The sequence below is a fragment of the Mesoplodon densirostris genome, chromosome 12, assembly GCF_025265405.1.
Source record: "Mesoplodon densirostris isolate mMesDen1 chromosome 12, mMesDen1 primary haplotype, whole genome shotgun sequence".
NCBI classification, from domain to species: domain Eukaryota; kingdom Metazoa; phylum Chordata; class Mammalia; order Artiodactyla; family Ziphiidae; genus Mesoplodon; species Mesoplodon densirostris.
This window is the reverse complement of record NC_082672.1, coordinates 33,866,703-33,893,741: the sequence shown is the minus strand read 5'-3', so window position 1 is coordinate 33,893,741 and position 27,039 is coordinate 33,866,703. Positions and strand designations below refer to the sequence as shown.

General features: G+C 36.2%; 1 protein-coding gene across 1 annotated transcript in view; it reads left to right on the top strand.

Moving 5' to 3' along the window:
• Positions 1-27,039, top strand: part of LAMA2 (laminin subunit alpha 2) — a 614,367-nt gene that overhangs the window by 325,871 nt on the left and 261,457 nt on the right. Inside the window, exon 13 of the mRNA XM_060114490.1 lies at positions 26,807-26,908. Within this exon, the coding sequence (XP_059970473.1) occupies positions 26,807-26,908 (102 nt within the window). The remainder of the gene's footprint in view (positions 1-26,806; positions 26,909-27,039) is intronic.

The following is a 27,039-nucleotide window of genomic DNA, read 5'->3' as shown; positions in this document are numbered from 1 at the left end:
AAAGTATGAGATTAGATCACTCCCTAACACCATACACAAAAATAAGCTCAAAATGGATTAAAGACCTAAATATAAAGCCAGACACTATCAAACTCCTAGAGGAAAACATAGGCAGAACACTCTATGACATAAATCACAGCAAGATCCTTTTTGACCCACCTCCTAGAGTAATGGAAATAAAGACAAAAATAAACACATGGGACCTAATGAAACTTCAAAGCTTTTGCACAGCAAAGGAAACCATAAACAAGACCAAAAGACAACCCTCAGAATGGGAGAAAATATTTGCAAATGAAGCAACTGACAAAGGATTAATCTCCAAAATGTATAAGCAGCTCATGCAGCTCAATAACAAAAAAACAAACAACCCAATCCAAAAATGACCAGAAGACCTAAATAGACATTTCTCCACAGAAGATATATAGACTGCCAACAAAGACATGAAAGGATGCTCAACATCTCTACTCATTAGAGAAATGCAAATGAAAACTACAATGAGATATCATCTCACACTGGTCAGAATGGCCATCATCAAGAAATCTAGAAACAATAAATGCGGGAGAGGGTGTGGAGAAAAGGGAACACTCTTGCACTGCTGGTGGGAATGTGAATTGGTACAGCCACTATGGAGAACGGTATGGAGGTTCCTTAAAAAACTACAAATAGAACTACCATATGACCCAGCAATCCCACTACTGGGCATATACCCTGAGAAAACCATAATTCAAAAAGAGTCATGTACCAAAGTGTTCATAGCAGCCCTATTTACAATAGCCCAGAGATGGAAACAACCTAAGTGTCCATCATCGGATGAATGGATAAAGAAGGTGTGGCACATATATACAATGGAATATTACTCAGCCATAAAAAGAAATGAAATTGAGCTATTTGTAATGAGGTGGATGGACCTAGAGTCTGTCATACAGAGTGAAGTAAGTCAGAAAGAGAAAGGCAAATACTGTATGCTGACACATATATATGGAATTTAAGAAAAAAAATGTCATGAAGAACATAGGGGTAAGACAGGAATAAAGACACAGATCTACTAGAAAATGGACTTGAGGATATGGGGAAGGGGAAGGGTAAGCTGTGACAAAGCAAAAGAGCGGCATGGACATATATACACTACCAAACGTAAGGTAGATAGCTAGTGGGAAGCAGCTGCATAGCACAGGGAGATCAGCTCTGTGCTTTGTGACCACCTGGAGGGGTGGGATAGGGAGGGTGGGAGGGAGACGCAAAAGGGAGAGGATATGGGAACATATGTATATGTATAACTGATTAAATTTGTTAAATTAAAAAAAAAAAAAAAGAATGTACAGATACATGTATGTATTGCATTGGCCAAAAAAGTTTGTTTGGGATTTTCGTAAAATGTTATGGAAAACCCAAAAGCACTTTTTGGCCAACCCAATAAACATGCATGTATATATGTACTCTCATATATATGTGTATATGTACCCTAAAAAGCATTTTTGTAGCTAAAATTGTAAAAACAATTCTGGCAACCCCTGCTCTAGGTAACTGAGTACTGCAGTAAATCCAGCCCTAAGAAAAATCTGTGGAATAGATGAAGTCTGTCTTTCATGCACAATTAATGTCTTTCCAACTGTGGCCCCCATTCTCCTGATGGTTATCTAGGATTCTTCTATTCCTCTTAATTATACTATTACTTGGATCTAAGTACTCAAGAGAGACACTTAAGAGAATTATCATTGTAAATTACCATTTGATGACCGATGTATATATTCATTTATCAGGAAATTTCTAGTCTCTGAGCAGTGAATACAACAGAAAAAACTCTGCCCTCCTAGAGCTTATTTCTAGTTAGAAAAGAGAAAATTGATTAAGTACATAAAATACAGTATGTTAGGTGGTTATAAATGCTAAGGAGAGGGCTTCCCTGATGGCACAGTGGTTAAGAATCTGCCTGCTAATGCAGGCGACACAGGTTCGAGCCCTGGTCCAGGAAGATCCCACATGCCGTGGAGCGATGAAGCCCATTCACCACAAATACTGAGCCCACGCACCACAACTACTGGATCCCATGCACCTAGAGCCCGTGCTCTGCAACAAGAGAAGCCACCGCCATGAGAAGCCCGTGTACTGCAACAAAGAGTAGCCCCCACTCACCACAACTAGAGAAAGCCCGCACACAGCATTGAAGACCCAATGCAGCCCAAAATAAATAAAAATAAAATAAATTAATTTTTAAAATGCTAATGAGAGAAATAGATCAAGGAAGATGATAGGAAGAGTGATGGTAGGTTGATGATGCTATAATTTTAGATAGAATATTTATTCAAAGAACTCAAAATGATATAGGAGCGAACTATGTGGATATCTTGGGCAAGAGGGTCTTAAGGCAAGAGTAAAGCAATTGTAAATGCCCTAAAACATAAATATGGCTGGAATGTTAAAAAAAAAATCATTCAGTATGTGGTGAGTGAGAGGGAATGTAGAAGGGAATGGGGGTAATGTTGTAGGCCTTTAAGTCATTATAATGTCTTTGGATTTTTCTCACAATGAAATAGGAAGTCTTTGGAGTGCTTTGAGCACAAAGTATAATTATCTGAACTGTTTTAATAGGGTCAATATGGTTGTTACATCGAGAATAGAATGAAGGGGACAGGACAGAAATAGGGAGACCAGAGGCTTTGTAATCATCAGATCAGTAGATATGATGGCTTCGACCAGAGTGGTAGCAGTGGAGGTAATGAAAAGTGATTTGATTACAGATTATTTTGAAGGTAAAGCCAAAATGATGTGTTGAGAGTTTGGTTGTGGAACATTTTAGAGAAAGAGGAGAGTTGAGGATGACTTCAAAGTTATGAATCTGAACACCTAAAGGAATAGAGTTACCGTTTACTTCAGTGAGGAAGACAGGGAAGAGCATATTTCGGGAGGAAGATCAGAAGCTCAGCCTAGCTGGTTCTATTAAGTTAGAAATGCCTTTTAGATATCCAAGGAGAGAAGTTAAGGTGATAATTGTCATACAAGTCTGAAGTTCAGTGTGTGTGTGTGTGTCTGTGTCTGTGTCTGTGTGTGTGTGTCTGTGTCTGTCTGTGTAGGGAAGGGAGGGCATCTAGACTAAATTTCTAAAAAATGTTTTAATCTTTAATACAGATGTCGGTTAAGCTAGGAGACTAGATATGATAACCACAAAGACGAGAAAAGAGAGATAAGAGAAGAAATCTGAGGATTGAGTCCTGGGACACTCCGATGCTTAGACGTTAAGAAAGTGAGGAGAAACCAGAAAGGAGACTAAGAAGGAATAGCCAGAAAGATAGAAGGGAAATCAGGAGAGGAAGGTATTGAAAGCCAATTGAGTTAATCAAGAGGGCACAACTCTGTCAAATACTACTGATGGATCAAATAAGGTACAGAATGAGGATTGACCATTGGATTTAGCAATGGGTGCTACTGGTGACCTTGGAAAGTGCACTTTCAGTAGAGTGATGGATATAAAAATTTGACTGGAGTGGATTTATGAGAGAATGAGGAGAAAGGATTTGGAGACAGCAATGATAGACCTCTCTTTCTCGGAAAAAAATACAGACATATGATTGGACATGAATTGAAGTGGGGGGAAGGGTTGAAGTTTTCTTCTATTGGCTTTTATGTTCTTAGAAAAGTAGAAAATGATTGAACATGAGGATATGGGAGGAGGATTTTGGAATTTTAAGAAGAAAGGAGAAAATACGAAATAGCAAACAAGAACATAGGAGGAAAAATGGGCCAGGAAGTACTAAGGAGTCACCTGAGTTTAGTGATCATGAATTTGATGTGAAGTCAGTCAACAAGGTGTTATGTGTTTCTTCAAATACGTCCAGCTCAACAGTTGCAGATACAAAGAAGGTAGAGAGTTGGATTTAACTAGGGTGTGTTTAGCCAAGGGAGTACAATGAAACTAGAGAAGGGCAAGGGAGTTGAGATTTATGGAAGGGAGAGATTAATTTTTTTTTTTTTTTTTTTTTTTTTTTTTGGTACGCGAGCCTCTCACTGTTGTGGCCTCTCCCGTTGTGGAGCACAGGCTCTGGGCGCGCAGGCTCAGCGGCCATGACTCACGGGCCTAGCCGCTCCACGGCATGTGGGATCGTCCCGGACCGGGGCATGAACCCGTGTCCCCTGCATCGGCAGGCAGACTCTCAACCACTGCGCCACCAGGGAAGCCCTGAGAGATTAAAATTTTTGACCACAGAGTTCAAGATGGTGATGGTAAAGTCTCAGGTCATAACATTTTCTCATTTTCCCCTCCTTCTAAAATGCTATTGGGGGCTTCCCTGGTGGTATAGTGGTTAAGAATCTGCCTGCCAATGCAGGGGACATGGGTTCGAGCCCTAGTCCTGGAAGATCCCACATGCCACGAAGCAACTAAGCCTGTGTGCCACAACTACTGAGCCCATACTCTAGAGCCCGAGAGCCACAACTACTGAGCCCGTGAGCCTAGAGCTCGTGCTCTGCAAAAGAGAAGCCACCGCAGTGAGAAACATGCACACTGCAATGAAGAGTAACCCCCCTCTCGCCACAAGTAGAGAAAGCCCGCACTCAGCAACGAAGACCCAACACAGCAAAAAATAAATAAATAATTTAAAAAAAGAATTTAAAATGTTATTGGTATTTTAGGTAAAATAAGTCCTTGTTTTATGGGATTATGCAAGGCATTATAAAATATTTAGCATCGTTGATCCCCCCAGACACTAAATATCAGTAGCACTTCACCAAAATTAAGAGAACAGTAAGTAATCATGAACAGTTTTTTAACCTCAGTGTCTTTTCTTCTTTTTTGAAATGGGCCTTCTTCTACATGCCCCCCAAAACAAAGCTAGTTTATATAATATTAAAATACTTATGCAAAGACAAAAAACAAGCCAATCATCTATTTGTTATATCCAGTACAAAATATGGCAACAAGGAAAATATAGGTTAATGTCTTGAAATAACACTTTGCTAAACACACAAGAATGTTTACCAATTATTTAACCAACTGTCATATTTCATAATTATATTAGTAATAGCAATAACTGAAATGTATTGAGTAATTTTGTGTATATCTGAAATACTTCGTGTTCACATGTGTACGTGACACAGTGCCAATTGTTTTACCTACATTATCTGATTTGACCTTCACACAGTGCTCTGAAGTATCTATTATCATTATTCTTATTATGTAGCAAACTATAAAAATGTGCTTATTACTTGGGGAACGGAGGAATGTTTTGCAATATTATGTATGGTTGTTCACTTTTCATTCATATGTGTTGACACTGAATAGTTTCAGGCTGCTAAGGCAGCACTGTAGAGTACACCCGTTTTTCTAGGCATAAACACACTTTATTCTTTGTCCTTTAGTTCCTCAAACTGCCCATGCACTTCCTTCCTCTTTCTTTTTACACTGATGATTAAAATGGAGAGCTTAATTTTTTTTAAACAAAAGAAGCCAATGGAACATATGCCCTCCAAAATATTGTTTAGAGCATCTTAAGCATAAAATGATTCAGCTGCTTAAAGAAAATGTTCAGCTTCTGGAGTGGCATGTCATTAGATATTAGTGACATTTACTTGTAAATGAATACATGTCCTCTGCTTCAATGTAGTCACCATCGCTGTATCAACACACTATATATAGACTTCCAAATACATTGCAGAAAAATGATATAGAAATAATAGTGGTCACTAAGGCGTCCTTGATTGAAACAGCGTTATACAATGTTCTTTCTTTTAAGCTGAATATCCTGAAAAATATAGCTGTCTATTTAAAGAAGACATTTTCATGTTTGTCAGAATATTGTCATCACACAGTTTATGTACAATATGGTCCTAATTTGTGTCTATATGTGCTAGGCTTAGAAAAGTCACTTTAAGTTTTACTTAATTTATTTTGGAGTTTAACTCTTACTTTTGACATGATTTATATTCTAAGGAGATCTCAGCTTCTTCCTGCTTGAAACTCAGCAAAATGTCATTAGATACATAGGGAAAGTATATGGTCTTATTATAGCTGTGTCTGCTAGGGCTGCAGTCCTGTTGTTAGAAGCCTGTCAGAATTTTCAATGTGAGCCTTCCTTTTCTGGGTGTTACGATTTAATCTGTTAACTCCTATTGCTCCCTGGATATTGTGCAGCCATTCTGTATCTTAGAACAGAATCTGTAATTGCAAGTCCCTTTTTCTTTCTCCATATTTCCCCTCCTTCACGTTTTATTTTTACTATTTCAATATCACAGCTCTTGATTCCAAATTGGAATTCTGGATCTGTTTACAGAGCTGTTGACTAGTGACCCCTCAAGAATTTCTTTATATTCACTGATATATGTGGTAGGTTGAATAATGATCCCTCCAAATATGTCCACGTCCTAATCCCCAGAACCTATAAAATTTTCTTTACATGACAAAAAGTTCTTTGCAAATGTGCTTAAGTTTAAGGACTTGAGATGGGGTGATTATCCTGGATTATCTAGGTGGGCTCAATCTAATCACATGGGGCCTTAAAGTTAGAAGTGGAAGGCAGAAAAGAAGGTCAGAGTGATATGACAATGGAGGAAGAGGAAGGAGAGATTCTAAGCATGAAAGAGATTCTGTCCATTATTGCTGGCTTTGAAGATGGACGGGCCCATGAGCCAAGGAATGTGGATGACCTCTAGAAGCTGAGCATGGGCATTGGCTGACAGCCAGTAAGGAAATGGGAACCTTAGTTCTATAACCACAGAACTGAATTCTGCCAATACTCTGATGAGCAAGCACATGGATTCTCCCCTAGAACCTCCAGAAATTAATGCAGTCCTGCTGACCCCATGATTTAGCCATTTTAGCCCAGTGAGACCTGTGTTGCAATTCTCACCTACAGAGCTGTGACATAATAATTTTGTGTTGTTTCCAGCTGCTAAGTTTGTTCTGACAGCAATTGGAAACTAATATAATATATATGGATGCTTGTATCTTTGTTCAGAAGGAAGTGAGTGTTATTTTGTGCAAAAGACCAGGAGGAAATAATGGGATGAAAAAAATCAATAGGGAAGATGTCATAGTTTTTGTTCCTTTTTCTCCTCTCACCTTCTTGGAGGGCCATGAGAAACTGGTATTTGAATCCTCATTACAATAGAAAAAGGTGGAGGACTGAAAATGAGTAAGATATTTTTGTGAAAATTTTGTGAGACAAACTGTGAAACACAGCAGAGGAAAAGCCCATTTTCCCCACATCTAATGAAAAGCAGATTTGATATCCTGAGAGCTAAGAGCAGATTTGCGTGAATCTGGGTTCCTGCTATGGGCACCAGCAGCCACCTAATGAAGAGGTGTCTTGATGAGCGACTAGAAAAGATTTCCTTTGGAAATGAAAGGGGTCTGAGACTATCTTTACTGGACCCCAATGTCAGTGAGACCTCATTTCTACCCATACGTTTGTGAGGTCTGGAAATATGGGCATCATGTAAAACAGACTATATTTATCATTAGAAAAACCTGAAGTAATTAATGTCCAAATATTCAGCCATTTTAAATGATGTATAATGCCACATATTTAGGTTAAAACCCCAAAAGTGAATCATTTATCATAATAATTCTACCAATCCAGCTGTTTGTTATTATGTAGAACCTCCTCAGAGCTCACCTATTTCTGACTTTTGTGTTTTTCACTTATATCACAGAGTCAGGATGTTCAAAGTATAACAAAAATGGGAGCTAAATTGAAGAAAGAATGTAATAATGGTATTTCTGCTCCATACACATGTTGTACTGGAGCTATTTTTTAAATTAATTAATTAATTTATGGCCGCGTTGGGTCTTTGTTGCTGTGTGCAGGCTTTCTCTAGTTGCGGCAAGCAGGGGCTACTCTTCATTGCGGTGCGTGGACTTCTCAGTGAGGTGGCTTCTCTTGTTGTGGAGCACTGGCTCAAGGTGCACGGGCTTCAGTAGTTGCTCTACGTGGGCTTCAGTAGTTGCGGTACGTGGGCTCAGTAGTTGCGGCACACGGGCTCAGTAGTTGTGGCTTGTGGGCTCTAGAGCACAGGCTCAGTAGTTGTGGCACATGGGCTTAGTTGCACCACGGCACGTGGGATCTTCCTGGACCAGGGCTTGAACCCATGTCCCCTGCATCAGCAGGCGGGTTCTTAACCCCTGCACCACCAGGGAAGTTGGAGCTATTTTTGTGATAAGAAATCCATTAACATGAATATAGTTTAAATTGAACGAGTAAATTTTATTGAACCAAAAAAATGTTTATTTGGGAGGGTACACTTATGAAAAGTTGAAAAATCAAAACTGCATTATTAAAATTAAGCCATATTGATGTGAATAAATCAGTTAATATGCTCATTATTAATTGTGTATATACTTTCATGCAATTTAGAAAATCAGTTACATGGAATGTGTGTTTAAGGATTCAAGTGTTAAACAACCTAGGCAAATACTAGGAGGCATAAAACTGACCATTGACTCTGGGTCTTTCTGAAACTATATGAAAAAAAGAGAAATTTGTTAATGGACTCAAGTGAGTTCATCTCATCAACCTACTACAAATTGTGGCCTGTGTGCTTGAGTGAACGAAATGCAGTACATTAAGTTAATCTTATCTTATTCTAGTTTATTTTAGACAAAATGTATGATTTAAAAGCTGGAAGTAAAATTTCAAACACATTTGTGAAATATTAAAAAGATAATTTCATAATTCCAGCCTTTACATGGGCGTATGGACTCATCTGAGCATGTTTTATACTCAGAATTGAATGCTCACATTGGCATGATTGACAAGCAAGAAAATTCCAGGGACTGGGAAGCTTAGAACCAATTGAACTGGAAGAAAACAAACATTATTTATTTCAGTGTATAGAGTTTGTGGACAAAAAAAAGGGGGGGTTCTTCACAGTTATTATGCTCCTAGAGTATCCACACTTTGGGTTTGTTTTGTTTTGCTCTTATCAAGCCATGGTGAGGAACCAATGAGCTTTAACAAGATGACTCAAAGACCCCTGGTACTCTTGATTTCTCCCCTCACATGCTGTGCATAATCAGTACTCCTCCAAAAGAGCAAACTTTGCTTCACCCCACCTTTTTCATCCATTGACACGGCTACCAGGCTTTTCTGTCTTTCTAACTTGACATTAAAAAAGATTCACATTTTGTAAATTGAACTAAAATAGAAATACATGATTCTTTTTGCTATATGCTTAGATTTATACGTACTTTTGCATAAAGCCAAGCTTAATACCAAGCCATATGTAAAAATATGCTTATTGAATTACCTAATAATAACTAAAATTATAACAATTTTATTTGGTCCAGAAAAATGATCAAATATTCTTGAATGTCAGATGTATAAAATAGGATAGAAAAAGTTAATAAAATGATGAATGTGCTTGCCTGATGATTATGATACACATTAACATTTCAATTCTCATTAGCTAAATATAATGTAACTCTAAAAATGTCTATTATGGCATTAATGTGTTATAAATTTATTATGCAAATTACCTTGCATAAAAAATACTTTGCCTGGATGTTCTTTTTCTTCTCATTTTTGAACTTCTTAATGCATTCAAAGTATATTTTCAGATTTGATAACATTTTTAGAAATAGTGATATTTATTGTTTATGTTTAATTATTTGATTCTTAATTTACAATTTTAAATAAATAAAATATATGGTTAGTATATTTTCTTAGAATTACTTGCTAGTTAGAAATGCTCCAAATGTTGTCCTATAGATATGAAACTATACATATCATTAGTTTACCCCAGGCTTTCTTTGTTAGAATTCAAACTATGCCAGTATATCATGAATTTCTTCTTATGTTTGAAGAATACTCACTGCATATTCCTTGACACTATTTTATTGATATGCAAACAAACAATTGTAGTAGTGATAGACTTTAATACATGACTCAATCTTTGAAAAGTAAGGAGAGAGGATGTAAACATTGATAAATCTTACTGAAGATTAAAAAATAAATAATAGCACTTTGTTCATTTTATATTCATAAATAGGGCCTATACTGATGGAATATTTTAAAAATCAGTCTCATGACAGACTACACAGGCATCCTATGTACACACACACTTTTCAGAAATTCTAAAACCAGAAAATGTTTAGTTTTCAGTCTCTGATCATGGTGTGGTCATATATAAATTAAAAGTATTAAATGAATTAAAATCTTGAAACATGCTATATAAACTATCCTGCAAAAAGAAATTTAAATTACAATTATATATAATCTAGAAAACAGTGTATGATTAAGAAAAAACTCAGATGATGCAAAAGCAGTATTCAGGGTAAATCTAAAGTCCTAAATGCTTTCATTATAAAATTAAAAAAGGAGGAAGAGGAAAATAAGAACAAAAAAATCAAACAGCAGCTCTCTCTCCCCACACTCTCTGGAGAACAATCATTTTATTCTGTTCATCTCTATATCTTTGAAATCTATTAATTTTTAAAATATAGATTATATATTCAATACATGTTTAGTGAATGAAATTTTAAAAAGAAATTTAACCCAAAGAAAGTGCTATACTATGCTCATAAAAATAATATGTAGGGCCTCCCTGGTGGCGCAAGTGGTTGAGAGTCCGCCTGCCGATGCAGGGGATGCGGGTTCGTGCCCCGGTCTGGGAGGATCCCATATGCCGCGGAGCGGCTGGGCCCGTGAGCCATGGCCGCTGAGCCTGCGCGTCCGGAGCCTGCGCGTCCGGAGCCTGTGCTCCGCAACGGGGGAGGCCACAACAGTGAGAGGCCCGCATACCGCAAAAAAAAAAAAAAAAAAAAAAAAATAATATGTAGAAGGATGGCCGAATTATAGCTCTAAAGAAAGGTCATTTAAGAAAAGCTAAAATATAGAACAGTATACCTTTTGACTGGCAATAGCTAAACGTATCAAAATAACCAGCATGCTTAACCCCTATGGGAGAGAACTAAAATCTAAGAGTTTTCCAGTTATCTATTGCCGAGTGACAAACCACCTCAAAATTAGTGTAAAACAGCTATTTTAATATGTTCACAAATTTTGCAGGTAAGGAATTTGAACAGAGTATTGCAGGGATGGCTACTCTTTGCTCAATAATATCTTGAGGCTCAGGCGGGCAGACTTGAATGGTTGTGAGTGAATTGAACCATTGGAAGCTTCTTCACATACATGGCTATTGCCTGGAATGCAATAGCCCAAAGGCTGAGTTCAACTGAGACAGACCAGGCATCCCACACATGACCAATATATGTAGTTTGGGCTTCCTCAAAGCATGGTGGCCTTAGGGTGGCAGGAACCTTCATGGCAGTGCAGAGTTCCAGTAGAATATGCACCCAGAAAATAAGGCAAAAGCTTAATGATGATTTATGACCTTACCTCAGAAATTGCACATGATATTCCATTGGTCAAAGCCATCACAAACCCATTCAGATTCAAGAGACAGGACAGATACCCCCATTGACTCTCACTGGAATGGGTGTCAAAAAATTTGTGACAGTATTTTAAAACAATTATAACAAAATAAAATAGAACAGAAAACATGTTGTCCTAAGCAAATAGTATCTATGAACACATGTAGAGATGCAGAACTGAAACCAAGTCCCAGAATCTCTGCCATTATTTACACTTTGGCTTTGGGCAGATCACATATCTTCTCTGGTCCGATGTTTTCCTTATGATAAAATAAGTGTTTGGGGGCTAAAAGGCATAAAAAATTCCTTTTATACGTGGGGAAATAAATGAAGTCAGTTGATTTGCCATCAACTTTTTCATACATGATTACCTTCAGAAATACTGCTGTAGACTCTAAAACGATGGGAGGTTCTTCATGTTATCACACTTCTGCTTATTTATCATTGAATAAATGAGTGCTAAAATCAGACAGTGATGCATATAGGTTTTCTTTATTACCTTTTAGTGAATTTCTAAGAAATTTCTAAGAAATTGAGAGTCCGCCTGCCGATGCAGGGGACACGGGTTCGTGCCCCGGTCCGGGAAGATCCCACATACCGCGGAGCGGCTGGGCCCGTGAGCCATGGCCGCTGAGCCTGCGCGTCCGGAGCCTGTGCTCTGCAATGGGTGAGGCCACAACAGTGAGGCCCGCATACCGCAAAAAAAAATCTAATATTTTAAAATTAAATCTATCACTTCCAAGAATTACATTAGTGGTCTAACTGATTTGATTTAGGAGAGAGATAAAGGTCCATATTTTTATGTCTCAGCACTTAGGGGATGGATTAATTCAAAGAGGTGTTTTCCTTCTTCTCCCTCAGTGGGAAGGGAAGTTGCTGTTAAATGGACCAGAAAGCTGATGAAGTTTTGCAGTTGCCATTTACAAAGTATATGAGGTACTACACATTTAATTGGAAATGTTTTATATTAGTCATTAGTAGCTGGAGATAGCCTTCTGTTTTAACTGATAATACAAGTCCCATGCTTTTCCACGTACCAAAATATAAATGGTAGCTCAATGAGAAAAACTGATGAGGAGACTAAAATTTAATGAGACATAAAAGCTTTTGACTCTGACCTTGAGATGCAATTTGGTATTTATGATGTTAAATCACTTGCCTTCTTTTAAATAGAGAAACAGCTGGTCTGTGTGGGAGGGATGTTCAGTTATGACTGAGAAGAAAGAGAAATAACAGAGATGTTGAAAGCTTTAGAAATAGTATATAAAATAAAGTATGTACTACAAAATTCAATGCAATATGCTAAAGTTCAAAGACTGCATAAATGTTCCCCCCACAAAAAAAAGTATACAATGGCTATGCTGATGTGAAAGTGCATGAAGAAAATAAGTGTCCAAAGCTGCATAAATATTTGCACCCCTGTGAGAGTGTGAGAAAGTGTGTGTTTCATGTTGTGATTGATGGGGCTGCTTTTACGTGCCTTTTTGAACTCTTAGCAGAATGGAGTGTCCTAAGGGTCTGTCTGCCTTTGTATGGCAGAAACTCTGTTTTCTTAGAAAATAGTAAGGAACACTATTTGTACTCCCTTTGTTATAAAAGCGTACCTACAATTTATGGGAATTGGGGGACTTAGAAAAATCACAAATTTTCTCCTATATCTTACAAGAAGTACTAAGCTTTATCTTAAAATTTTGGCTATTGTTTTTCGCTGACTTCTGGGTTTTTGTTTTTTTGTTTTTGTTTTGAGTTAAGGAGTCCATAGTCTGATGTACTTTTAATATATGAGTGACGAAATTTGTAGATTCATGTAGGGATATTTTAGTGTAATGATTTATCTACTTAAAATGAAAAGAAATGAGGGCAAGACATATCTAAAATACTGTGTAATATATTTACTTGAATGCAATCATTTCTAAATATTAGAGCTTCACTATTGAAGAAGTCTGATGTATCAGATTTCTATTGTCATTTAGTCAGAGAATTTTAGAACTAAAGGTATCAAATAATTAAAATGTACATATATGTAGTCTCCAAAATATACTAATATTACTTATTAGAAATCTCAAAATAATACAGTAAAATAGCAGGAAAATCACTGAAATTTGCACAGTAAAGGTGATTATTTTAAAGCTCTTTTCAGATAAATATCTCATATAAGTATAACAGAAGTCATACTTCTGTGAAATACTCATAAGCTGAGACATCATATCAGCTCTTTTCACTTCCATATTCAGAGTCTAGTTTTTTTTTTTTTTTTTTTTTTTTTTCGGTACGTGGGCCTCTCACTGTTGTGGAGCACAGGCTCCGGACGCACAGGCTCAGCAGCTACGGCTCACGGGCCCAGCTGCTCCGTGGCATGTGGGATCCCCCCAGACTGGGGCGCGAACCCGTGTCCCCTGCATCGGCAGGCGGACTCTCAACCACTGCACCACCAGGGAAGCCCCTGGTTTTGGTTTTGTTCTTCAGAAACAAATATTTCTTAAATTACACGTCTGGTTTGAGCAGGGCTAGCTAACACTCAAGTCTCCTGACTCCCTTTTCTTTGTATTTCCTCAGTATCACTATTCCAGAAACCCCTCTAAATATATTTGCAAAGCATTCTTTATAAAATGCACTTTCTCCCTGATTACCAGGGCCATTTTGCAGGTGCTTAAATCACAAATATTTGACCTTACTCAGATATCCCAGCTAGTGATGCTGATTCTATTAGTTATTTCATCTGATAAATTAAGAATAAATAACATCAAAATAGTAACTGCCATGTATCTTGGGGTTAACTCTTATTTTCCCTATTTCTATATTACTTTTTATGTATATATATATTATATATACATATATATAACTTTTCTCATTTTATGTAAATGGTAGTATGACATACATATTATAAAAGCACATTATAGTTTTTATTTAATGTGATGAAAATAATTCCATATTAAGGGATAAAGATTTTTCTCCTCCATGTATAGAAATATATATATATATACTTATATGTATAACTTTTGGTTAATTTTATTTTGTTGAATAGATGCACCCAAATTCATTCAGCAGTCATAAAAGAGGTTAAACTTTGACTCTAGTGCTAGGTCATGAGGTTCAAGTCCTGGTTTCACCACTTACCAACTTTATAACCTTGAGCAAGTTATGTAATCACTCAATGCTTCAGTTTTCTCATCTTTAAAATAAATGTAACAATGATAACAATATGCCTATCTCATAAGGCTGTACGAATATTATTTTGAGGGTTAAATGAGTTAATATATGTACAGCCACATTGCAGAATATTTGCCATCTCCATTATTATCATTATTAATATGTCTAATAATGATCACTATTGATGGACATGGGTCTACTTTCAATGCTATTCTAGTACAAACATTGTTGTAATGAATAATCACGTACTTAGCTATATCTTACATGTGCAAGTATAACTGTTGGATAAATTTCCAGAAAATTGCCATATCAAAGTGTATATGCATTTGTACTTTAGATATTACCAAATCGATCCCATAGATTTTATACATACACCACCAATGCATGCAAGTGCTTGTTTCCCTAAGCCCTTCACCAATAGAGTATGTTATCAAACTTTTGGATCTTTACCAATTCAATGAGTGAGCAATGGTATTTTAGCAAAGTTTTACTTTTTCTTCTCATTATTAATGAAGATAATGTATTTTCATGTTTAAGAAACAGCAGTATTTTCTTTTCTACATGAACACTTAGACTCAAATTAAGAAACTTATTTTAAGCTTGTTCAATTCCCAGAATAATTATAAGAGAAAATGAGACTATGTTTGAATAAATTCAATATGCCTGGTATAGAACATGAAGAATAGGTTTTACATAGTTTCTCTCATGAATTATTTTACAAAGACACTTCAATGTAGGTATTTTCATTCTCCTTTAGACATAACACTATGTATACTATAGAATTAAATTAATTTGTCCAAAGTCACACAGTAAATGTAATGGAGAGTGAGTCAGTCCTATTCTGGAGTACAGGATCTTTGAATTATAGATACCATGCACACTGAGTGTGTGTGTGTGTGTGAGAGAGAGAGAGAGAGGGAGAGAGAGAGAAGAAGGGAGAGATACAGAGTCTTGAATTTAAAAAGGTAAACATAAATCAAGGCTGCATCTCGATATCACTAAAGTAAAAGTGTGACCTTGAACAATTTAACCTTTTGGAACCTTAATTTCCCCCTGTATATGATATGATATAATAACAATAATACTTATGAGATTTTTCAAGAGTAAATAAAATGATGCCAAAAGTGCTATTGAAATTCTAAAGTTTTATATAAATGTTTGCTTGATTATATAAGGCTCAGTAATTGAGTCCCTTAATTTTTGAGACCTACCGTAATTTTATGTTATGCATGTATTGCTTAAAAATGTGACAAATGTTTGTTTTCAAACTTAAAAATACCCAGATCATACTCATTTGTTGAAATGATGTGGTAATCAGAGAATCTTGCTCTGGATGGTTACAAACTTTTGGAGATTGTTTTACATAATAGCAACAAGAACAGTGATAACAGCTAACCTTTATTCAACACTTGTAAAGTGTCAAGCACTATTCTAGATTATTCAATTGAATTCTCACAACAGCCCTATAAAGCATGTACTGTTGTATCATATCCATGTTTCAGATGAAGATTTGAGACAAAGAGAGATTAAGTAATTTACTCTAGTCATAAGCAATTAATAAGTGGCAGAGCTATTTCTTCCCCAGAAGTCTAGCTCCAGAACATGTTCTTTTTCCCACTATGCCATTCTGTCTTTGTGTATACAAGTAGTTTTCTCTTAATAAAATGTGTTGCTCTTTCCTATAAATTCTTTATCCCCAAAATCACAGAGCAGAAAGCAGATGTATATAAAACTGATACTATCCTGGGGCTCTACAATAGAAATTGCAGAAGGTTACCCTGATATTTAGTCACCAACTATAATAAAGCTGTAAAACAGCATGGTGGAATTTCAAGTTGCCCAGTGGTTTTAGATCTAGTCCAACCTTTCAGCTGATATAGGCATTCCTCCGCCATCATCCTGGTCAGATGAAGCTCTATTCATATATCTTCAGGGATACGGATACTCTACAAGGTATTTCATTCCATTTTCAACAGTTCTAGATATGAGAATTTAATTTTTCCACATGACCAAACAATACTCCTTCTCCCCACTTCCTTATATAGGCTCAATTTCTGTGCTACAAACAGAGCACGTTTTTTTCCTATTATACATGCTAGAGCCTCAAACATTCGAGAAAACGATCATGTTTTCCCTAAGTTTTTTCTTTTTTAAAATTAAAGATTCCCATTACCTTTCTAAACCTTTTGCTCAGCTTTTAGAGCCATCAACGTCCTGGTCATTCCTCTTTGAATGAACTCTAATTTGTCAACTACTCTCTTAAACGGTGATATCAAGAATGTGCTCTTACTAGCTGTGATTGCAGTTGGATTATTGCTTCCTTTAATCTGTATGCTAGGTATCTTCTTAATACAGAGAGTACATTGTTTGCCAATGTATCAGAACGTATTGAAAATGTGCATATGACTTATAAAATATGTATTAGGGGGTGCTGGAAATTGTGCTATTATCCTAGCACATAGAAGCTGGTGAAAAGTAATGGCATATAGTTGCTTCATGTGTGTAAATGTCTAAATGACTTAAATATTGATTTTTTTCCCTTCAACTTCAGATCAAACTTCCCGGTGCTAAAACTTCCTTATTTTAAAACAAATGCATTTATAGTTTGCCAGTCAGCAGTACAGTGAGTTCCTGTGGTAAGCTCAAATCACCAAAAAGCTCAAATAGACATGTCTAGTTTGGTTTGTTTTTAGGACTGATAAAGATAATAATAGAGAGACCAATAAAGACCTACGTTAATAACAACTGCAAGTTATCTCATGGAGTAGTACAAATTTTCCAAGCTTTTTTAATGCCTTCTCCATCTATTCAATATCATATATTGAAATGATATATGGTGTTGAATTTGATTAAAATTCAGCAGATATTTATGTACTATCTACTATCTGTGAGATACTTATGCAGAGTACCAGAGGGAAACATTAAAGCATGAATAAGATCTGAATCCTGCCATCACTGTGACTCTTCCAGAAAACCTAAGATGCATTTACAATTGTGAAATAAATATTATTATGATTTGAATTTTTGTGTGAAGTGTGTATATATTTAATTTTGAAAATATATTAAAACAGTATAACTTACAATATTTTTTACTTATATACTATATGCTAGGTGCCAGGGGAGGAATTTACCTTGTATTTTCTCATTTCATACTCAGAACAAAATTCTGAGGTAGGTGTAATTCAGCTCATTTTAGTGAAAATTAACTGAGACTCTGATGGCATAAATAACTTTCCCAAGGGCCATACAGTAATTTAAAGACAGAACCAGGATCTGAAATTAGGTCTGGAAAATCTCCAGGAATGGGTTTGATCTTTGGTGTGATTTATATCTGACCCCTATATTAATAGACATCAGATAACTAACACAGCCCTTTATCTGTTCATTCTGGAAGAAGATACTTAAATGTATTTTATTAGCCTGTTGATTCTCCTCTAGGATGTGACTTAGTTTCCATTGCACATTTGGGAATGTTTTCTTCTAAAATTCATAATCAGCTTCTACTGCTGTAATAAAGAATCACCTGCAGAGTTCACAAATGTGGAAAGAAACAAAAGAGAATAGTGGTAGATCAATTTAGCATCAAATCGGAATAGTATTCCAAGATGTGTTCTGACTTCTGCTTTTGAGGTAGATAAGTTGACTGCTATTTCAAAATAAGCTCTATCTAAATAATGTAACTTAAAATTAATTGAACTTATTTAAACATACAGCAGTTCCAACCATATTTAGTGTTGCTAAAGATATAAACTGTTAGAATTGCCTATGGGCAAGAGGAAAGCTCTGTTTATTACACTGTTGTTGCTACTTTTGCAATGTGAGGGGAAAAGGCTATACAGTAGCCATATACTATCCAAAGTAATGAATATACTTATAAGATAAAATACTTAAGCAGTAAGAGAAAGGTTAAGTAAAATTCTCATTCACATAGAAAATAGCAAGGCTGATAACCCTTTTTTACAGTGTTTTCATAAATTTTCCACAAGGATTGTATATTTTGTTTTCATTCATCATTTATGTGAAAATAGTAAGTCTGTTTCTATTTAACTTACTGGAACTTGGATTAAAATGGGTCCTGTTATTTTAATCAGATCAATGTTGTATATCATGAGGATATAGTTTTCTGTTTTCTTGGCAGAGAACTTAAAGAAAAAAATTAAGCCCTAGTCAATATGAAACATATGTATATATAAAAACATAATTTATGGTTTATTTGGTTAGATCAATGTTTAATAATATACTACATGTATTTTTTGTACTAAATATTTACTCATAAATTAATCCAACCCAAAGAAAGAGTACTAATGGAAGCTTCCATCCAAACATAAAAAGTAAACAGAAGACAAACAGCTGTTGCAAAAATCCTATTTTTGAGTCTGGGCTTGATAACAAAAAACAGTTTGGAGAATTTGGCTGCTACCATTTACTCGCATCTGTTGAGACTGTACTGTTTCAACTCAATATTTGATCAGTGCATGTCACAAGGTAGCAAGTAGTTCTCTAAGTCAGAGAACTTAGAGAAAACACTAAATACTAATTGATGTATGGGATGTTGTACTTCTAAGTGCTTCGTCATCTATGTAAAGTTTAGCAAATCTATTCATAAGATGTTTATATTTTTAAGTGCCCCCAGAAGGATCTAGGCGTTTGTAGAAAATACATGAAATAGAAAAAGGTTAACCTATTCATTGTAATTTTTAAAAATTTGATCCGTCAGGCTTCTCTGGTGGCGCAGTGGTTGAGAGTCTGCCTGCTGATGCAGGGGACACGGGTTCGTGCCCCGGTCCCGGAAGATCCCACATGCCGCGGAGCGGCTAGGCCCGTGAGCCATGGCCGCTGAGCCTGCGCGTCCGGAGCCTGTGCTTCACAATGGGAGAGGCCACAACAGTGAGAGGCCCGCGTACCGAGAAAAAAAAAAAATTTGCTCTGTCTACCTTTGGACTTCTTGTTATATGAGAACCACTAACTTGTCTGGTTTTCAGTTGCAACCAGATACATTCTTACCTGATCAAACCTTTATAATTCCATTTGCTTTGAATCATAACTGAGTATAGGGAAAGTATAATTGGGCCTCACTTTGTTACGCAGGAGACAGAAAGCTTATGCTGGAGATAGGTTGGCATTACTCAAGTGAATAAACAACTAATTTAACAAAAATTCATATGGGAATCTCATATTGACTTCTTAATTCCTCTAGATGTATCTCTCACAATTACTTTGTTTTCCCTCTGCCAACCAAAACGCTGTAATGAATATCTCTTAGCATTATTAATAAGAAACATTGTATATGAATACTAGCTAGGAGGTAGGTTGTGAGAATTTGGAAAAACATGGTGAAAGTTGGGAAGAATAAATATGTGTGAGTAGTTCCATAAGCAGTTGGAGGACTGGGCTGCAAGGAAACTGACTGATCAGGTAGTGAGTGTTACACTGAGGGAGTATCCCTGGTGGGCTGCCACAAAACTCTGTTCTTGGCCCTGACGCATTAATGATTTTAATCACTGCTTTGGATACATATGAACTTTAGATGATACAAAGTACAGAGGGATGCAAAATTATCTTATCGGGTTGGAAGTGGCCAAGTCTAAAAGGAAAAAAAAATCAGAAGAAAGAGGAGAGGAGATGGTGGGAGTGGGGGTAGGGTTTGAAGGAGATGTGTAAAAGGAAGGAAGGAAGGCAGAAAAAGCAAGCAGCGAGGAAGAAAAGAAAGGGAGTAAGGCAGGCAGAAAGTAAAATTCCTAGAGTTTTTTCTTTGTATCTCCTTGACTGCATAAAGTAGCCTCTTGCCTTCCAAAGCCACATTTCTAGAATGTATTGTCCCCATTTGGCACCCACAACTCCTAGTTCATTTTCTGTGCATTAAAGATTATGTAACTTTAAGATCTCCCATGTAAATTCTGCCTGTTCTCTAATTCAACATCCCCTTGCATCAGTTCTATTCTAATTATCAAGTTTTGAAAGGAGAGAAACATGCACTTTATCTCAATGTTATAAATGTACAGAAGAACATAACAAAACCTGTAGTGGAATACTTTTTCCATTTTGAAAGAGAGCTTCATGAATAGACGCATTAATAAACACTTAAATGGAAGGGTACCTTTTCAGAGTTTAATACTCTGGGGCTTTGGAATCTAGAAAGATGAATCGCCTGCCCACTTTGTGATACTAAATTGAAATTGACAGCTCTGTTTCACTTATCCTGCTCAATATTACAAAGCCTTTTCCTCATTTGATTTTAGTATATCCCTTCTGAAATATTTGCTCTGGTAAGAAAAGCAAATATTAGGTTTCACACCCCATTTTGTGGAGTAAGAATGATGATGTTCTGACATCAGAGGACCAAATATTCCAGGCTTATTTTTCTGAGAAAAATTTCCTTGCAGATATATTGTCCTCCATAGATCATCCACCCTTCATCCCTCAATCCATACTTCTTAAATTGGGGAGGGGGGGGAAGAGAGACTAGAACACACAAAACCTAATACTAAATGCTTTTGTAAAGCTTAGTTTTATGAATTAACTTTAGACTTTTCTACTCATGAGGAAAAACTTTCCTGCCTCATTAGATCTTTAATGCAATGTGCTGCATGCACACTACATTATTAAGTGTGACATTAGGTTATATATTGCATAGTGACTATAATGTTACTTGCAATCAAGCTGTTCCTTTCCCCTGAAGGTAGAATTAAAACAGGTATTCAAGGGAAACAGCTACTCGCATTGCTCTTTTCTTAATGGGGTGAATTTGAGGATCAGGAGAGTGAAGGACTTAGCACTGAACCATCTCCAGGAATGGATGGGTGCTGCTCCTTTGTCTTGCAGTGCCTTCGCAATTTGATATCTGAATCTCCCCAAAGAGAATTTTGCTTAATAGATAAGGGGAAAGATAAAAGGCTAGGTCTTTGGGAACTCTTATGGAATGAAATATTTTCATTAAATTCACTTTCTCTTTGTATTGAAAAGGAATATAATTTTCATCTCTGGTAGATATAGTCTAATCCATCCAGTAAATATAAGAAAGGTCCTAAAGCAAACTGGAATTGCACTTATTTCTACCTGTGGAAAAGCATATTTCTCTAGCCAATAGAATGATGACAGTTTAGTTCCTAAATAGCAGGAGAAAATGAAATGTTCTATTGGCTGTACATGCAGTGCTCTGTAAGATTAGAGAAATCAATGTTGTCCCCAAAAAGGACTAATATGAAAACCTCAAATATAAAATTAGTAGAGTCTACAGAGTCCAAGATTGTGGAAAGTTAGTTATGCACAGTACACATAACTTACCAATGTCACATGATGTATGGTTAGAATTCTTTAATGTTATTGGATGAGTTGGTTTATACAGCACTCTACCTGTTCTTCTGTTTTTTAGCTCTTTTACTAGTTGTGGTTGCCACTGACTTCTCAGTAGACTTTAAGAATATCACTGAAAGAACTTTTTTCCCTCAGTCTTCTGTCCAGCGGGACATCAACCAGGCAAAGAAAGAAAAGCAGCATTTGAATGGTCAGAGAGCTGTAGGAATGAGAATTTCAGCAGGAAAATTACTTTAAGCACATATAAGTAGCAGAATGGATAGATACAGAGGCTAGATTGGGAGTTCTGAAACTTTTTCAATTTGTGGTATTCTTAGTGTCCCCATATTTTTCTCACAATGCCTTCTAGATCAACTGAAATATGCTGCAGTAGTTAGGGCTAAACAACTTAACAAATATTTGAATTTAGCAGTCATTAAAAAATAATGCACATAAACTTATACAATATAATAATTTCTTTTCTTCATAAATTACCACAATTACTTACTAATGGGATCTTTCTTGCTGAGTAATATTCAAGTTCTGAAAACTGAGAATCAGATCAGACATTGCTGCCTTTATTTTCTGTTTCACATTGATTTTTGTACAATGCTTGTTTTTGTTTTTATCATAGCATCCACTGAAAACTTTGCTTAACAAAGATATAACATGGCTGAAAATGCAAGTAAACAAAAACATAGCTCAAAATTTTGAGAACATCCTCTAGAGGAATATAGCATTATCTGTTAAAATTGTGAACTATGTAGAGCTAGTTGTTTGTGTGGTGTCCAACCATTATATAGTATTGCTGTATTTCCTTCAAACATTTACAACATCCCACAGTGCCTTTGTGAGTTTACTGAAGTGCCCTGGGACATCTCTGCACAGATTTTGTGAACAGAGGGCTAGATAGATCCTACAGAGTATTGAAACTGCATAGAAACTTGAATGATATCATAGATCCCAGAGCCACTAGAGGTTCTTCATTAGGCAAGTGCAACAACAGAAGTAATTGTTGATAACATTTTCCCCAAAAAAGAACACTGAAGTCAGGGAATTGAATTCAAATGCTTGATGAGGACCTAGTGAGTGGGATGTAGCAATGGGAACAGAAAGTTAGACAAGAAGCATTTCAAGGAATAGGATTGAGGCACTAATCTGATACAGAAAATAAAGTGAAAACAATATTATGTTGTACCTATGGTTTCCAAATTACAGTAGAGAAACAAAGCAATTGGCTTGACCCATGCTTCATGGAAGTTAAGAAAATAGTTGTTTCCTGGGAAGACCCAGATAATAAGATTAACTTTGGGTATGTTGAGTGTGTGATACATTACTGAACAATCATTCAGTACAGAACTGTTACAGGCTGAATTGTTCCCCAGAATTGTATGTTGAAGTCCTAACTCCCAGAACCTCAAAATGTGACTGTATTTGGAGAAAGGATCTTTTATTCCAATTAATTAATTAAGTTAAAATGGGGTTCTTAGTGTGGTCCCTAATCCACTATGACTGGTGTCCTTATAAGAAGAGGAAATTAGGACAGAGACAAACACAGAAGGAAGACCATGGAAGAACACAGGAAAAAGATGACCATCTATAATACAAGCCAAGGTGAGAGGCCTAAGAAAAACCAACCCTGCTGACATCTTGATCTCAGATTTCGGTTGTTTACCGAGTCACTGGTCCTTTGTTATGACACCAGGAGCAAATTAATACAGGGACATGGGACAGGATAGAAGATATGGATTGAGAAACCAGGTATGAACATAGTTCAATCCATGAGAGAGGAATGGAAAGTCAATAAGAAAGGATAACCAAAAGAGAGTAAGTCTTGGAGACATCCATACACTGAGTATGGAACAAAAGAAAACTGTATCTATCACAGAGACAGAGGTATGACCTCTGTCATACTCCAGGGGAAGAAGTATCAGAAAAGTCTAAAGTATTAGAAGACCAAGGAGTCAAGAATCTTAAGAATTATCACATGACACATAGAACTAGACAAAAGCCCATTAGTGGTTGCTAGATAAAGCTGATAAATGACCTCTCAAGAAGCACTTGTAGTGAAGTACTAAGGGTGGAAAGCAGGCTGCAGCTTGATAAAATAAATAAAGGGTGGATGGGTAGAAATAAAGAAAATGAGTGTAATACCACATATCTTAGAGTTTGACAGCAAAACTAACAAATAACCAGAGATAACAGCTAGAGGAGACAACAAAGTTAATTGATGACTTGCAGCCCTGTGCACATTTGATTTGATGGAGAGAGTGAAGATTGGGATACTGAAGGAATTATAGGAGAGTGGAGAAGCAAGCATGTGGCGGAGCCAAGTAAAAATGGCATTTGGAATATGGAGCAGTACATTGATGGAGAAGAGACAGAATTCCTCATCCAAGCCATATATGAAAGGACAACTTATATTCTGAGTATTCGCAAAGCTTTTTCCCCCAAAAAACAATATTCCTCAGAAAACAAGGTGTTATCTTACAATTGAATCATTACAAAGACCCTACAATGGTATGTACTCTTTGGGGAAGACACATTAGCTGGAAACACCACCAGGAAGTGCTTGGTCTTATTGCTTTTGAAGAGATTACTTTATGGAGTTGAAGGAAAAATAGAGGCAAAGGAGTTTAACAGAGAATAAATAATTATTCCTAGGAGGTACAATCTCTAAATTGAAGGATGATATCTTAAACAGTCTTTTAAAAAATTACCTAAGTACTTGACTAAGTAGTTATATAGAGGTGATCATAAATATATACCTTAGGGTGAATGAAGTAGATAGTGATTTTAATATTATAGAAATGAACACTTGTGGTTTGGGGAAAAAACACCTGGTAACAGTATCATGCATCTATTTAAAATTTCCTGTTTTTCACAACTTAGGTGGACGCAAAATAGATACTCATGAAAATTGTTAGGTGATTCAAAAACTGGTTCTAATGTTGCCAAAGCATGGGTATCAAATATGCGTGAAAGAGTTTGGAAAAAAAGTTGTTTTATGAAATGTGAAACCAATTTTTCATTCTTATTATTACTACTATTATTATAAGCCCTCAGGAAAATAGGTTGAATTAATTCTATTCCTTAGTTCATGTTTTATATTATCATTGACCCACAGAAGGCCCCTCTCTTTTTCTATGTAGTTATTTGTTCTTTTTCCCCCGTTTCCACCCTCATTACTCTCCCATATTATATTATCTCATATACTATATGACTTGATTATAAGCAGGTATGGAAAATACATTGACAAGTCAAATATTGTAACAGGTCAAACATTTTTGTATTTCATCTTAAGTCTTAACATTTGGGATACTCAAATTACAGACACTTTGGCTCTTTTTATTGGCAAAGTGGGAATTACCTTTAATTCTAAGTTTCTCCAATTGATTTAAGAAATTAAGAATTAATTTACATTCATCTTTTTTTTAGAGAAACATATCCCAGAAGAATAATAACATGTAATCCAAATTTTAAATAATCAAAATACATTTGGAATCTCAAAAGTTTGCTACATTAGAGATCTATGTTCCAATGTCCTTCCCAAACTCAATCCCTACCTCCTACTAAATATTTTTATTAATTTAGGAAATTCTGAATAGTTAAGTTCTCTTTGAAATATATGAAACATTCTTTCTGCTGCCTTTCTAGGCTCCTGTCATTGAGAAAATGTCTGGCTGATTTTGAACAAGCATGCTATGTGAAATTTTGGAAGCTTATCTTAATAGAACCAAAAACCTTTTACATAGATTCACCCATCATTACTTACAATAATGCCAAAGGCTATAGTCTAGAGAGAAATTTATTATTTTATATATGAAAAGACATTAGAATAGGGCTGTTTCTCAGTGGAACAGGGGAATAAAAGTTTTCTGAATTTTAGTTCCTTATAGAGCTCCCTGTAATGAGCTCTTAGAAGACATTAGGAGCTGCAATTTAAAAACCCTGTTTAATCAGCCATGGCGAGCTATGTTCCATTCTCTATGGAACAACTCTGAGAGGAATCCGGGTTCCTCCTCTTCAATCCAGAGCATCATCGGGAATTGCTTTGTGGTCAGGGTCTGCTGCGAGAGGCCACAGAGAGCCTAGGGCTGCGAAGCTGGGTCTGTTTGTCAGCATGGAGGAAACTGCAGAATACAAATCATCAGCTTTGTTTTATGAGTGTCTATTTACAATGCTGGGGTGGAATTTTTTAAAAAGCACTGCAGCATTTGCATCGAGTCTGTCACTCAAGCTCCAGTGTTGGTTCCTATCCTGTAAATGATCTTGCTTTCCTATTTTTTTAATCCTTTCTGCAAGGTTACTGTCAATGTCAGAGGATGTAAACCTCAAGCATACATTGTATGGGGCTCGGCATGCATGTTGGAAGGAAAGAAGTTTGTTTAACGAAAAGAGATAACAGCATTCATTCAAACTAAGCATATTGGATTGCACAGGGGAAAGTGTATCTTCTTTGGGAGTTTTGATTGGATTTTATCATGATATAAAATTTGCTGCTACACTTCTTTTTCTTTGACCAACAACATTTCCAGCTTAGCTTATAGTCTAGGTAAAGTGCCTGTGAAATGGAGTGATGTCTTTGCTGAAAGCATTCAGACCCACAGAAAGTGAGTGACCCTCAGGGATGGGTAGAAATCTCCCAATTTTAACAAAGATCCTTCTCTGGGAATTTTAAAGCTCAAGCTACACACTAGGAGAAGGACAGGAGGGGCTGTGTTTGGTTCCCTGGAACTTAACCTATTTCAGCAAGCCTGCAATACCAGGGAAAATAATACATGAATTTATATTTGTGTCAGGCTTGCTGTTGATGGGTAAGGTTCGTATAAAGGTTACTCCTAAAGAAATGTCTATCATTCTCACTCTGCATGCTCATGATTTCTGCTTCTTCCAAATCCTGCCCTCTAGAACAATATAATAATTTTAAAATAATAAGTAAAACATGATTTAATGACCCATCTCCAGTCCTGTAATGATTACGCATCTCCTCTCTTGTAGCTCACAGCAGTTGGAGGACAATTGACATTTACTATATCATACGACCTCGAAGAAGAGGAGGAAGATACAGAACATGTACTCCAGCTTATGGTTATCTTAGAGGTAGAGTATGGAAAGTGTCATTTATATTTAACTGCTTTACACTCTTATGTTATTTGAGGTTATTCCTTACTTGGCTAGTTTAACATTAATTTACATACTACTAGAGAAAAATATCATATTTTGGGAGTTTT